Below are 14,513 nucleotides of genomic sequence, written 5' to 3'. Positions count from 1 at the left end.
GTTTAATCACTAGGATTGTACTTTATTTAGTACTTATGATACGTTGCTATCTTAATCGGTCAAATTAGAATTGAAAAGTGATACTAGTATATTTTTGTGTCATCAAATTTCTTGTCACATTTAAAGAAGAAAAGGCAAGAACAAATTAAGTACTAATAATAACACCAACATATAAAAAGAAATCATTCATCATGTTCAAGATTAATTGCATTCAAAACAAGTACTAATAATAACACCGCCATATATAAAGAAATCATTCATCATGTTCAAGATTAATTGCATTCAAAACTTGTTATTTCATAGAGTGGAGACCACATTTCAGGCTCCACTCAATATAATACTACATGCTTAACGAGAAGGAAATTTTGCTGCTGACATCTCATTTGGAAGCGGATTTCCGGTCTCTTTGTGATGCAAGAATCGCATCAATGGCGTCCCTAACTTGAGACAGGTCCGGCGCTTTCCCCCCTTGCGCGGGCCAAAATTCATCAGTAGCCAATACCTGCTTGTTCAAATACCAAATCAATTCTCGAACCATTGTCAATCTCTGGTCAATTTAGGGTTTGTGATTGATAACATAAAAATTGTACCTTCACTTGCAGCTGAAGAAACTTGACATAGCTGGTTGCCTTTTCTAGCATCGTTACAAGATCAACCTGCACATAAAATTAAATGGTTAGAGCTGAAAATTTACTAAACGAAAAACCCTAGAGATATTTTTGTCTGAATTTACCTTGGAACCGTTAGGAACGAGTTCTTGAAGTATCTTTAGGCGTTCACTGATCCGTTCCCTTCGATTCTGCACCAGCGATTTCAACTGTTAATCAGCTAGTTAACTAAAACCTAACAGCGCTACTCGAATTTCTTGATGAAATAGTGAAACCTTAGCTGCAACACTTTGTGGATCTTTGGATTCCGCAGCAGCCTTGGTGGGTTTGGCTTTCTTGGAAGCAACAACGCATTGTTTCTTCTTCGCGCCATGCAAATTCTCTCCCTGCATCAACTAATTAACCTACCAAATTCAGCCCGTGATCACCAGCTATTTCAATTATCTCAAATTTGCATTACCGTAGAAGGGCGTTTGTTGCTGGCTGGTTCAATCTCCACACCACCATTCGTAACCCCACTAGTCTCATGATCATTGAGCCACTCCCCCGCCCCGTGATGATTCGCGCTGAGATAATGCATCATTTCGTGATCACCTTCCCACATGGGGGGATAGTGATCTTGCTCTTCATCCCCTATCAATAATTTCCTTGGCATCACTCGGTCGAAGCTGGGGAACGATCCCGCGTTGGCGTGGATGAAGTTTGGCTTGAAGGTGATCACGGAGTTTGAGTTGGTGCTGCTGGGGCTCGAGACCGTGGAGGAGTTGCTTATCTTGGCTGCCTTCTCGGGGCTCTCGGGCTCGTAGGAGTTTGTAGAAGCGTGGAGCAAGGACGGGCCTCCGAAATCTTGGTCGTAGAAGGCGCTGGCTTGGATTATGGCCATGGCTGACTCGTTCTGAGCCATCTTAATTTGATCAATATATAATGAGGAAGAGAAAGTAGGGTGCAAAATGTGGATGTGTGATGAAAGTTTGTGGTGGGTTAGGTGTATTAATAGTAGGGTTTGAAATTGGGGGAAAAATAAGTGGATATTTATTGGGATTGTGATGTTAGCTGGCAATTGGGAGTGGGAAATGAAGAGAGTGAGATTGGAAGGGTAATAACTAATATGAGCAGCAGAAGGAACGGCGCTTCTATCGGCATGCGCACGTCGATGAGATTCCCATATAAGTGAGTTTAATTATTTTCTAATTAAATGGGAATCTCTGAAGCTTCTTTTCCTTGATGTGGATTCAACACATTTTCATATTGTTTCTTACATTCCCTTTAGATTAGTCATGACTCATGGCCTTTGCAATTTCTTTAACATTAGGATTCCAGCCTAATCATTAATTAGTAGTGCTAACACCACCCTAATACGTGACATATTTTCTTTTTTGGAATGTCTTATTTTAAATAACACATTTCTAAATATAGAAACATTACCTTCTTTATTTTTTCCCCCTCTCTTACTTTATTCTCTTCACATTACTAAAAAACAACACTGCATAAAATCTCGTTCCAAATTAGAAATGCTCCACTTAGAGTGAGATGATGGGATATAATTTTGTCAATTGTAATGCATTTTGGAGTTATGTCTAATGAAGATGCATGTCCAAAGACTATGTTATCTCTAATGATCATTTACAACTCAGTACGTATGAGATCGAAGAAGTCATAAAAATTGGCCATATTTAATTAATACAGTTAATTAAATTTAAACTTAAACTTATCAAGTTACGAAGGGGTACGTGGAATTTCGAAAAATCATGGATCAACCTTGGAATTCCACGGCAATTAATGTATGTATATATGGAATAAACATACAACTTACATACTTTAGAAATTACTAATTTTAGTTATTGCTTGTATTAAACACTTCTAACTGATTTAACTACTATATAGTTTGAGTCACCCTCCGTCCACAAGAATATGCACATATTTTCTTTTTAGTCCATTCCACAAAAATGTTATATGTATAGAGAGTACTCAATTTTGTGATTTTATATATCAAATGTTGCAACCAAATGTTAAGTTCGTAAAAAATACTAGAGTAGTAAATTTTGTGATTTTATATATCAATAGCCCTAAGTTAATAATATACTACAGTTTTTTAATTAGTAGTATTTCTTTTGGTCATATATTTTGAAAGTATTTTACAAAATTTAAAAAATGGAGATAATATATGTATTTCTTTCCATTTATACAAATATTTGATGAATCTTATTCGAATTCTGAGAAGATTTGTATCTAATGCTAGACCCAATTTCTCAATTGGTGATATTCTTCATTCTTGTATTGTGAATTAACCTTATCGAATTTTCTATTTGAAATATTTGTTACACACAATTAAGGTTATTTGGCAAGTAATAATAGTTAGATGAGCCAGGAACAACGGCACACCTCTTCACCATGATCGCCGGAGCTCATCGGCCAAACCACCGCTGCCGCCGCAGTGTCAATCCTTTTTTTACCGGAGAGATAAATTGTTGTTATTACCAGTAGCAGTTTTCATATAGGCCGTTATCTTCCACAAAAATGGGCCGTTTTTTTCCACTACATTCAAAAGCCCATTATCACGGTTTTGTTGGTTTTATAGGCTGATTTTTTTTCATTGAATGTAGAGGTATTAATACAATTGATTTTTTTCTATGATTGTCCACTGTAACATTAATTAAGATAATTGCTACTCACACTTTTCCATAGTAATAGAGTCATTTTGCCATTTTGGTACATTCCATAGTAGTGGAATAATTTTTCTTTTTAGTAAAAGTTAACACATTTCTTCTCACTTTCTTTTCCGTCTCTTACTTTATTCTCTTTACTTTTTCCTCTCACCTACTTTATTATTTTTTATTTAATACATTACACACATTTTTCTTAATCTCTGTGTCAGAAAGAAATGTCTCTACTACCATGGAACGGGGGGATTATATGAAATGAAATGAAATAAGTTAGAGTAATAGAAGTTAGGGAAAATGGAATGATATCGACTAAGGAATGAAGTAAATATAATTCTAAATTATTTTAAATTTAGAATTAAGACAACGGTTGATTGAATCGATGTTTCCTTCATTCACAATTAGGAGTCCCGGTTGAGTTTGAGATGAGTTTTATGAAATAATAATGAAAGTAGGTGGAAAAAGACTGTGAATTGTAGATCTAATTTTTATATATCCTCCGTCCCTGGAAATTTGTCACTTATTTCCTTTTTCGTCCGTTCCAGAAAATTTGTCACCTTTCACTTTTACTATTTTTGGTAGTGGACCACACACTCCACTAACTCATTTCCCCTCATATTTTATTATAAAACTAATATATAAAAGTAGGACTCAAATATCACTAATTTTTTCAACTCACTTTTTATTACAGTTCTTAAAACCCGTGTCGGGTCAAATGGTGACAAATTATAAGGAACAGAGAGAGTATATAGTACTCTCTCTATTCCCTCATAGTTGAGTTATTTTTCCATTATTGGGGGTCCCCTCATAGTTGAGTCTTATCTATATATGGTAACATTATTTCTCACTATTACTTTACTGTCTCTTACTTCCTTCGGGCACACTTTGATCGGGCACGAGTTTTATGAAATGTAATAGAAAGTGAGTTGAGAAAATTAGTGGAGAGTGCGTCATACTTTTATGTATTAGTTTTATAATAAAATGTGAGTTGGAATGAGTTAGTGCAATATGTGGTCCACTACCAAAAATGGTAAACAAATGTGACAAATTTTGTGGGACGGATGAAAATGGAAAATGTGATAAAATTCAAGGGACGGATGGAGTACTTTATTCTCTCTACCTTTATTTACTTTCTACTCTATTTTCTCTACATTTTGTTTCTCACTTCAACTTTTTTATTAATTTGCTTAACGCACTATTTTTTTTAAGAGGATCGTCAATGGTTCCCCATCTACCCCCATGATGAGTTCGAGAAATGACAAGTAAACTAGCCCCCCAGATGGGTATAGGCCCGTAAACTGCCAAGCCAGCAAGGAAACTAGCCACCCCCGGATAGGTACAGGCCCGTAAACTGCCAAGCCAACAAGGAAACTAGCCACCCCCAGATGGGTACAGGCCCATAACCTTGTTAGGCCCACATAGGAAATTAATCCTAGAATGCACCTCCCACGTGACCTCCATGATGGACGCGGTATCCAGCGCCCTTTGCCACTAGGCCAAGGGGCTTGGATAATTTGCTTAACACACTAAACATCTATTTCCGTGCCAAAAATTTTTGCATCAACTATGAGGGAACGGAGGGAGTAGTTTTATACTCCCTTTGTCCTACAATAGAAGTCCTATTTGGTTTCGGCAATGGATTTAAGGAATATGAAGAAAAGTGGGTTGAATAAGTTAGTAAAATGTGGGTTCCACTTATATATACTAGTTTTGTAGTACTCCCTCCGTCCCTATGTAGCTGAGTCGTATTTTTTTTTGGGTTGTCCCACTGTAGTTGAGTCATTTCCTTTTTAGGTAAAAAGTACTTTACGCTCTCTTTATCTCACTACCTTTTTCCTTCCTTTTTCCTGTGACAACCCTAAACTGAAACATGCCTTACTATTACATATTTTATTGCCATTATATTTTATATTATCATTTGAATTATAAAAAATAAATGAAAAATAAATGAGTAATGTCAAAATAGTGTTTTAATTAATTACATGAAATTAGTATGGTTGTACGTGTGCGTATAGATATAAGTATGCGTGGATTTAGATTAAAGTGTACACAAGTGTAGTGGTTTTATTTATTATTATTTCTTAATGTAATGTAATACTTTCCTTTTTTTATTATATACTATATTATACTATTTGTACATATATGAGACGCAATTTATGAGAATATTTAATTAGATCAAACTTTAGCATATTAATAAATATATGGGAGTATAATATATTAATAAATATTTGTGTACATGGAAATATGATAGTACACGTGGGACTAAGGGAAGCAATACATATCTTTTAGATTAGGTGGATTAATTGGGAAGGTATGACTAAGCTCAGCGGGAGGTAGCTCCATACAGGGAGAGATAGTTGAGAAAAAAAAAAACGGGGGAAGGGAAAATCCGAAGAAAAATGGTTGTGGAGTTGAGGAGGATGCGATGGTATACCAGGAGACAGAATCAGATTTTGATTAAATTATTTATTTTAATCAGGTATGTATAAATTATACTTTTAATTTTATAGTGCTATAAGTGCTATATGGTTGATTGATATAAGTTGACTTGAAATGAATATTTGAATTATATGATATGAATCTAATTTAGTTATGTGTTATTTTATATTGATGGTGGAATATGATATAGATTTGTTATTAATGCAATGGATATGTTTTATATATCATATTGAAATTATTTATTGAAATATGATATGGACATGTTTTACATATGGTATTAGAATTATCTGAATCATTTTACTAAAGAGGATCTGTGACAGTCTTGCCGTAGGTCTGATATCAATGACAATGGACCTACGGGTCATATATACAATGACAATGGACCTATGTGTCATATATACAATGGCAATGGACCTTCGGGTCATATATATGTATACGATGGCAATGAGACCTCCAGGGCATATTATACAATGGCAATGGACCTTTGAGTTATATATATATGTACAAAGGCAATGGGACCTACGGGTCGTATACAATGGAAATCCCAGACAGATACCAGACTTGATTTGTCACAGAATAATAAATTGAATATAGATGCATATGCATATGGATATGACACTGTTGATGGTATTTAATGTTTATGGTCATGTGTGCTAGAATATTTGTATGTAAGCTAATAAATGATGGATTTTGTAATTATGGTATTTGGATGGTGATGTAATTAGTACTCCATCCGTCCCATGTTACTTGAGGCGTTTCTTTTCGGCACGAGATTTAAGAAAGTTGTGTTTAATGAGTTTAATAAAGTAGAAGAGAGAATAAAGTAAGTGAGAGGAGAGAAGGTAAAGTAAAAGAAAGAATAAAGTAGGACTGATTAGATGTTTTTTTTAGCCTAAAAGAGAAATAACTCAAGTAACTTGGGACAACCCGAAAAAGAATACGATTCAAGTAACTTGGGACGGAGGGAGTATATGATTTATTTACTTAAATTTGTATTTGTTTATTGTAAGTATATATTCCAAAGAGGGGTTGGGGTGTGACAAGTCATAATTGTTTATTTTAAATGCATACGCCAAAGAGGTTGGAGTGTCACATTTCCTTTCTACTTTATTCTCCTTTTACTTAACTCATTTAAAATAATTTTTCTTAAATCACGTACCGAAAAGAAATGCCTCTACTACAGAGGGACGAAGGGAGTATTAAAAATTGTTAGACGAATAAGTTGGTAGTATGTGAGACTTACCATTAATGATAAAAGTGAAATATGACTCTTATTGTGGGGCAGATGAAATAATAAAATACAAGTGAAACGTATTCGGAGTATAAGCTATTTATCATTTGTAATAAAAATTCTGAAACTCCTAATTGTGGGTAGATCGAAATGTCAAATCAGAATTCTAATTATGGACGGAGGAAGTACTACTCCCTCTGTCTCAGTCTAAGCGAGACATTCATTTTTTGCCCCGTTTTGGGAAAATCATGATAAATAGTTAAAGTGGAGATAAATCTTCTACATTATTCTCTCTCTTACTTAATTTTATCTCCACTTTAGCTATTTATTACTCCCTCCGTCTCATCTCAAGTGATCGACTGCTTTTCGACACGTGTTTGGGAAAAATGATAATAAATTGTTAAAGTGGGGAGAAAGTAAAATAAGTAAATGAATAATGTAGATACGGCTCTCCTCTATATTATTCTCTCTTTTACTTTACTTTCTCTCCACTTTAATTATTTGTTATCATGTTCGCAAAACAACGGCAAAAAATAAATCAATCACTTGAGCTGAGACGGATGGAATATCATTTTTCTAAAATAGGTACGAAATTAAACATCTTAGGCTCGGACAGAGAGAGTACTTATTTATTCAATTGTGTCACTGATCACAGCTCCCGCCCATAAATTCACGTCGCACACACTATTCACAATAAACCACAAACTAGGTTAGATTTATGGTAAGACCACTTACTTTTCTTAATCCATTTTTTATTTATATTCAAACTATTTATTTAAAAGTAAGATATGTGGAGTACTTTTTAAATTCAAATTAGTTTTAACAAATTAATTATGGATTACATAAAATTTTAGTTTTATAATAATTACCTATTGAAATGATTTGAAATAAGACGTAATAAGGATATTGTTACTCATCATTGTATTGTTAGTCTGATTGGATATAGGAGTAGTGTATAAGGGGTATGATCAGTTGATAACTATATTAAATTTATAATTGATAACTATGTCAACAATCTACAATATTGATGTCAGTACAAAGACATTTGTATGTCAACTAAATGTAGTTGATATACGTATATCTTGTGTTGACATCTATATTTACATGGCAACACTAGACATACGTGTATCAACTGTATTTTGTTAACATAAAATGTTTCAGTGTCAACATCTATAATGTAGGTTATTGACATAGTTGTAGTTATCAATTTAAAATAGTTATAATTGTAATAGGACTCTTCTATAATTTATGGAGTATATGTTTACCGTTGAACTTTGAAAATTGAAGCACATGTTTTTAGAACTAATATTATTAAATAATGTAGAGTATTGTATTTTCCCTATATGCTAGCTAGTGCTATGAAATTAAGATGCCATTAATGTAAGTTAATTTTCTCGTTTGCATGATGATGATACCTCGACATAACCACTAGTCCACTATATTATTAAACTTTAATTGAATGAAATTCGTACGTTTAATTCGTTGTAAAAATCTGATGAAACTTCTTTAGGGCAGTCATAACTGTAGCTTTTTTCCATCTCTTTCCTTTACTATTTATGGTTCTATATCATTTTTTACTCTATCTCTAAATTATATCTCTAAATTAAGAGTGTATGATTAAGAGTGTATGCATCCCCTCATCTCTTAATCACCTCTTTTGTTACTTTTGTTACTAATCGTGTTACTTAGTGTGTAGGTGATACACTTCAGGTAGCGGGAGGTTCCAGTTCCGGTTGAGGACTGGAACCATAGCTAGGGTTTTGGAGTTGTATCTTGTACTTAGTAATCTTGCTCATCGTTTGTACTTGGCTTGTTACCTCTGAGACTGGCCATCTCAGTAAGCGGTGTAATACAAAAGAGGTCTCGGTAATTAGTGAACCATGGTGGTCTGATTCCTACAGTGGTATCAGAGCCACAGGGGTATCGGCGTGGCACACCAGGTTGCTAAAAAATTAAGGAGGTGGGCTCGTCAGAGTAAAGCTCGGCCTCCGGTAGGGTTTCCCCTCTGGTATATTAGCTGAAACTCTGAAGCTCTTACAGTTGTCTTAGTTCTAGGTTTGGGTTTTGCTGCTGGCAGTGTCACTGGCCGCGGCATGGGTTTCTTGCTCTTGTTCGATGCATGCTTAGTTGATTACTGCTTTCTTTCTTTTGCTTTCGCTTCTGCCTTCTGCTTGATAATTCTCCAAAGTGTGTATTCCAGAAAGGTTTTTGTGTCTTAGAGTGACTTACTTATCCACCCTGTGCCATTAACCGTCTAGAGTGACCCCCTGCACACCCCATCAAGTGGGTGATTGCGAACTGGGAAATCCTCCTGCCGGGGTACACGTGACTGATAGGGAAGAACTATATCTTGACTTGTTTTATGAGTTTGGAATCATTTTTAGGGTTATTTCTTCCTGTGTGTATGTGCTTGTGCTACCTGCCTTCTTGCATCTATGAGCTTCTTGCATAACAAATCCCTGCAAATCTGTTCTTAGTTGGCTCTTTGATTGTTCTGTGTTTAAGTCCACTCTCTGTATAAGCAAGGTTACTTGCTGTGTCTTTTTTGTTTTTAGTTCTATTGTTAGTGTTAAAATCTTTTAAAAAATGTCTCAGCCCGTTGGCATTATTCCCTTTAATGGGAAAAAATGATTTTGTTACCTAGAAATAGAAAATAAAACGTGTTTTGATTCAGCAAAAGGTTTTCAATTCTGTTGAAGGGACTATCCCTGATAATGAGTCTGTTGAAAAGGTTCCTGAAATGAATGAATTAGCTAGATCTACTATAATCCTAAATCTTTCTGATTCTATGATTAGAAAGGTTGGGTCCATTGAGTCTGCATCTGAAATGTGGATAAAACTAGATACTTTCTTAACTGAAACCTCTATGTATGTTTGCTCTAGTTTTAGTTGTTTTTGATGTTGAAACGGTTTTTCTTTATCTGTATTTATAGAAGCTTTAATTTTCATGCTTATCTTAAGTGTTGGTTTAGTTTATGCATGGCGAAAGGGGTCTTCCAGAATGTATCTTCTTGAAAAATTATTTAAGTTCAAACTGGATCTTTCCCAAGACATAGATGATATATTGATCATTTACAAAAACTTTTCCAAGCCATTAAAAGGTCTGTGGACAAAATCGTTGATGAGTATACTATTATTGTCCTCATGAATGCTATCTCTGATACTAATAGTGATGTCAAGGTTGCTATTAAATATGGCAGGGATAGTGCCCCTCTAGAACTAACGCTTTAAATGTTAGAGGGAGGTCTACATATAGAGGGGATGACAAGAACTCAGATGGGAATGGTAAAAAGCAAGGCAATGGCAGATCCAGATGTAAAAGCAAAAACCCTAAAGCTAAATGGAAGTGTTTTAATTTCGGTGAAGTTGGTCATTATAAAAATGAATGTACCAGGCCCAAGAAAGGTGAGGGCCACAATAATAACAATCAAATAGATAACAATCAAATAGAGCATGTTGCTAATATCTGATGGTGTTTGTATCATGAACCATGATCTGTTTTATGCTAATTTTGCCTCTGAGTGCTTCTTTACTAAAAATGATTGGCTAATTGATTCTGGATGCACATTTCACATATTTCCTTTTAAAAATGCTTTCTCTTATCTCAAATCTGTTGAAAATGCTTTTGTGTCTATGACCAATGAAAAGAAGTGTAAATTTTTTGGAATCAGTACTGTGTGTTTGATGTTTGAGAATGATTATGTGCTGACTTTGAATAATGTGAGATGTACCTGATATGAATTACAACTTGTTTTCTTCTACTTGTCTTGAATCCGAGGGGTTTGAGGGTAAGTGGGGGCAGGGTGTTATGAAGATCTGTAAAGGTTTGTTGTGCTTGTTTAAAGCTGTTAAGAAATGTAAGATGTATGTTTGTACTGCTATGACCCTGACTAGTTATGATCACAATGTAAATCTGGTTAAAATAGGTAAAACTCTATTGTGGCATAACAGACTTGAGCATATGAGTCAAAAGGGTTTAAAACTTTAGAAAAGTACTGAAATTTTGAGTGAGTTAGATTACAAAAATGAGCTACCATTTTGTGAAACTTGTGCTTTGAAAAAGCTACATAGGGTTTCTTTCCCTACACCTGTGACTGAAAATATCAGTCATTCTGTCTTAAAGTATCTTCATATGTATGTTTGAGGCCCTGCCTCTGTTACTACCCACTCTGGGCAGTGTATTTTCTGTCTATTGTGGATGATTTTTCCAAGAAAGTTTGATATTTTCTTTTAAAACATAACTATGATGTCTTTCAAACTGGAAAATTTTATTTGAAAATCAAACTGGAAAAAAAATCAAGGTTATTAGGATAGATAATAGCCTTGAATTTTGCAATGCTCAAATGGATTTTTTGTGTCAAAAACATGGGATTAAGAGACATAAAACTACACCCTACATCCCTAAGTAAAATGGTGTTGCTGAGAGGATGAATAAGAATTTGCTTGAAAGTGTGAGATGTCTCTTATCCAAAAGTGGTATTTCAAAGAAATTTTGAGGTGAAGCTCTTTATACTTCTTGCTCCTTGATTAACATGTCGCCTTTTGTTCCCCTAAAAGGGAAGTGTCCTGAGTTTGTCTTTTCTGGTTGAGAACCCAATTTGTCACCCCTCAGGGAGTTTAGGTGTAGTGCTTTCATCCATTACAAAAATGATTAGCTTGATCCTAGGTCCAAGGAAGGTGTCTTTCTTGGATATCCAGAGGGTGTTAAGGGGTATAGAGTCTGGGTTAAGAATGAGCCTGGTTTCAAGGTGGTTATTAGTAGGGGTGTCATCTTCAATGAAGGTGATTTTCCTTGCCTAAAGTCCCCTAGTTCCCCTGCTTCTCCATCCTTAGACAATGAATCTCTCAAGTGAGGTGGAGTTTCAGGGCAATGATGCTTCAACTGAGGTGGAACAGGTATGGAATACTTATCCAGTGAACCCTGACTCAGGCCCCCCTGACTCTCGAGATGCCCAAGCAATAGACAATACTGTTGACAATGAGCCTCATTCCAATAATAATACCAGAAGGGCCCAATCGAATGGTCCCGAGCCTTCTCCTTGGCCGTGGCCTTGACCTTGATTTCATTCACCGAACATATTTGCACAATGAGAGAGACGAAGATATAGACAGTGTTTTGGTATGAAAAATGATCTGATAAAAGGAAGTATTTATAGGTGATCGTAGAAAGATAAAAATTGATAAAAATCTTTTGAAAAGCAACAACCAAAAACAACTGATCTGGAATTTTTACGAATATTTCGAATTAAAAAAAAAAATAAACGGTCGAATTTTGACACCCACTCGCAGGCCAGTGAATGGGCTTCACCGCCCAATGCCAGTGTGCCATGTGGGGAGGGGCCGCGTGGCACACAGGCTAGTCCCCTTCCCCTCCACTGCGCGACAATTGGCGAGATTGTCCAGGTGCAATGCTGGCTCGCCATCGGCTCGTTCCGCCGGGACAAGTCTGAGTCAGGCAAGAGCCACGATGCGGCTACCCTTTTGTTATTCAATTTAAGAACACCAGTTTTGTTTAACAAAGTAATGAATTTATTGTAAATATATCTTCGTGGTCGAATGATTAAAATAATCAATAATTTATTTTAAATTGTTTTTTAAATTTTATTCATTATGTATATAACATAGTTCTTGCACTTCTTTTAACTATCTAACATACAATTATAAGGCTAAAATGAATTCTACATCAATTTATAAGTTGATTGAGCCGCTAGTATTAGGGAAAGACTTTTTTAAAGACTTTTAACTCTTTGTGATAGGCGTGTCACTTTTTTGTGTTCTAATTTGTCTAGTTGGGACATCCCCTAGCAATGGATATAATTTGCATATTTAGGATAAAGACATTAACAGTAAAATTTAGACTTTTGCATAACCCTACGATTGTCAACTTTAATGGACTTTAGTTATATGACGTTATTGTTAGTTCAAATGAAATTTGGAGGATAAATATATATATAGGTTCTTTTCTAAATGACATTAATTTTGTTTGTGTTATAAAATATAAGAAATTATAAATAAATAGAAGAATCCACGGTGCTGACATATTTAAGTCGTGCATTAAAATCTAGAATAATTCGAGACAGAAGATTTTAATTGGTTGTCAAGATGTAGTTGATACATTTTTTGCTTTCTCTCTAGTTAGAATAAATCAAAGACAGGATTTAGTGTAACTTCAATCTGTTATGCAAATTTGTGATATCGGAAAATGTCAAATAACATAACTAGTATTTTTCGTCGACACTAGTATATATAGTGATGTCTTCACTCAAAAGGTCCCCCACGTCTCACACGATTCCTTTCCACTTGCTTTGAACGTGTGTGCGTTATTAATGTAACACCCCGTGTAATAATAGAAATTTAACTGAAAATTAGTTTGGGTGGTGATTAATAATCACTTCATGTATAAAATAAAATGAAAGCATCCATACTCATTAACTATTGGACTAAGACTATCTCCAACCATTTGTACCAAACTCAAACATATTTTTTAAGTATATATCAACACGATGTATGTCAACTAAATGCAATTGATATACATATGTCTTCTGTTGACATGTATATCAATTGCATTTACATGTCAACAGAAGACATACGTATGTCAACTACATTTATTTGACATACAAATGTCTTCATATTGACATTCATGAAGTAGGTTATTGACAGAGTTGTTATTTATCAATTTAGATAGTTATAACTGATCATATCTTAGTATAAATTATAAAAAAAATAAAGAGACAATAAAATATAAATAATTTAAAAAATATATTTTTTATATGTGCCGCGGCTGGCGCTTACACGTATACAATAAATGTTTTGAGGCTCAAACAAGTAAATATTAAATGTGAATTCAATTTGCATTTTCTCTAGGATCTGGAAAACAAATATCTAGATAAGCTACGTGATGATGAAAAACAAATATTGAGCATTAATTAAACTTGTACAGCAAGTTGTGTATTTCTTTCAGAAATAATGCCTTTATAGTTTGGAGACTAGAAAACTTATTTAATACTACCGTTTTAAATCCAATTTGGTGATAGATATAACTAGGAATAGATAAAAACATTTCAAATTAATCTACTATTTCATATAATTCTATTTTCTTTTCTCATTTTTTGAGAGTACGACTTGTATTTCTACTATTAGAAGTTGAAGCCAAGTTTTTCATATTATGTATTATCTTAAAATATTATGTTACACTTAACCATGCATATATTTCTATAATTTATTGAAGTAATTTTTCAAATAATTTTAGTCTTAAAATATGAATAATTAGTAACAAATAAACTAATAATATTTTGAATTTCTGAATGCTTTAAAAATTCGTAATATAAATTTTATTAAATAGATCTTAGTGTTGTATAAAAGAAATAAATGATTTAATATAAAAATCTTAACAACCAGTTAGAATCTAGATACATATCATCATATCACATAATATCTCCTTAGCTTCCTAGCTTAGATTTTTCATGCATTCCGATCACCATATCTCCCTTCAATTGTGTCTATAAATACAGCAATTCTCTTCCCAAACAAAATCACACTTCTCAAAAACACACGACACACACACGCAGAGTAAGA

At 34.2% G+C, this 14,513-nt stretch overlaps 1 protein-coding gene across 1 annotated transcript; it reads right to left on the bottom strand.

Moving 5' to 3' along the window:
* Positions 1-260: 260 nt before the first annotated feature.
* On the bottom strand, positions 261-1,497 carry LOC121774687 (transcription factor RHD6-like). Its single transcript, XM_042171550.1, has 5 exons — positions 1,069-1,497; positions 884-994; positions 734-799; positions 591-656; positions 261-502 (listed from the first exon to the last, which is right to left on the bottom strand). Exons 1-5 carry the CDS (start codon positions 1,489-1,491, stop codon positions 380-382), a joined length of 789 nt encoding a protein of 262 aa, XP_042027484.1. The 5' UTR covers positions 1,492-1,497; the 3' UTR covers positions 261-379.
* Between the last annotated feature and the right edge of the window lie 13,016 nt (positions 1,498-14,513).

This window comes from Salvia splendens, chromosome 17 (assembly GCF_004379255.2).
Source record: "Salvia splendens isolate huo1 chromosome 17, SspV2, whole genome shotgun sequence".
Classification (NCBI taxonomy): domain Eukaryota; kingdom Viridiplantae; phylum Streptophyta; class Magnoliopsida; order Lamiales; family Lamiaceae; genus Salvia; species Salvia splendens.
This window is presented reverse-complemented; position numbering and strand designations above follow the sequence as displayed.

What these genes read in the sequence shown, in the direction of transcription:
- LOC121774687 (XM_042171550.1), bottom strand. Translation starts at nt 1,491, where the DNA reads ATGGCCATAATCCAAGCCAGCGCCTTCTACGACCAAGATTTCGGAGGC. An exon ending in TCGTTCCTAACGGTTCCAAG is followed by an intron (nt 657 to 733) that starts GTAAATTCAGAC and finishes TTTTATGTGCAG; the next exon opens with GTTGATCTTGTAACGATGCT. An exon ending in TTCTTCAGCTGCAAGTGAAG is followed by an intron (nt 503 to 590) that starts GTACAATTTTTA and finishes TTGAACAAGCAG; the next exon opens with GTATTGGCTACTGATGAATT.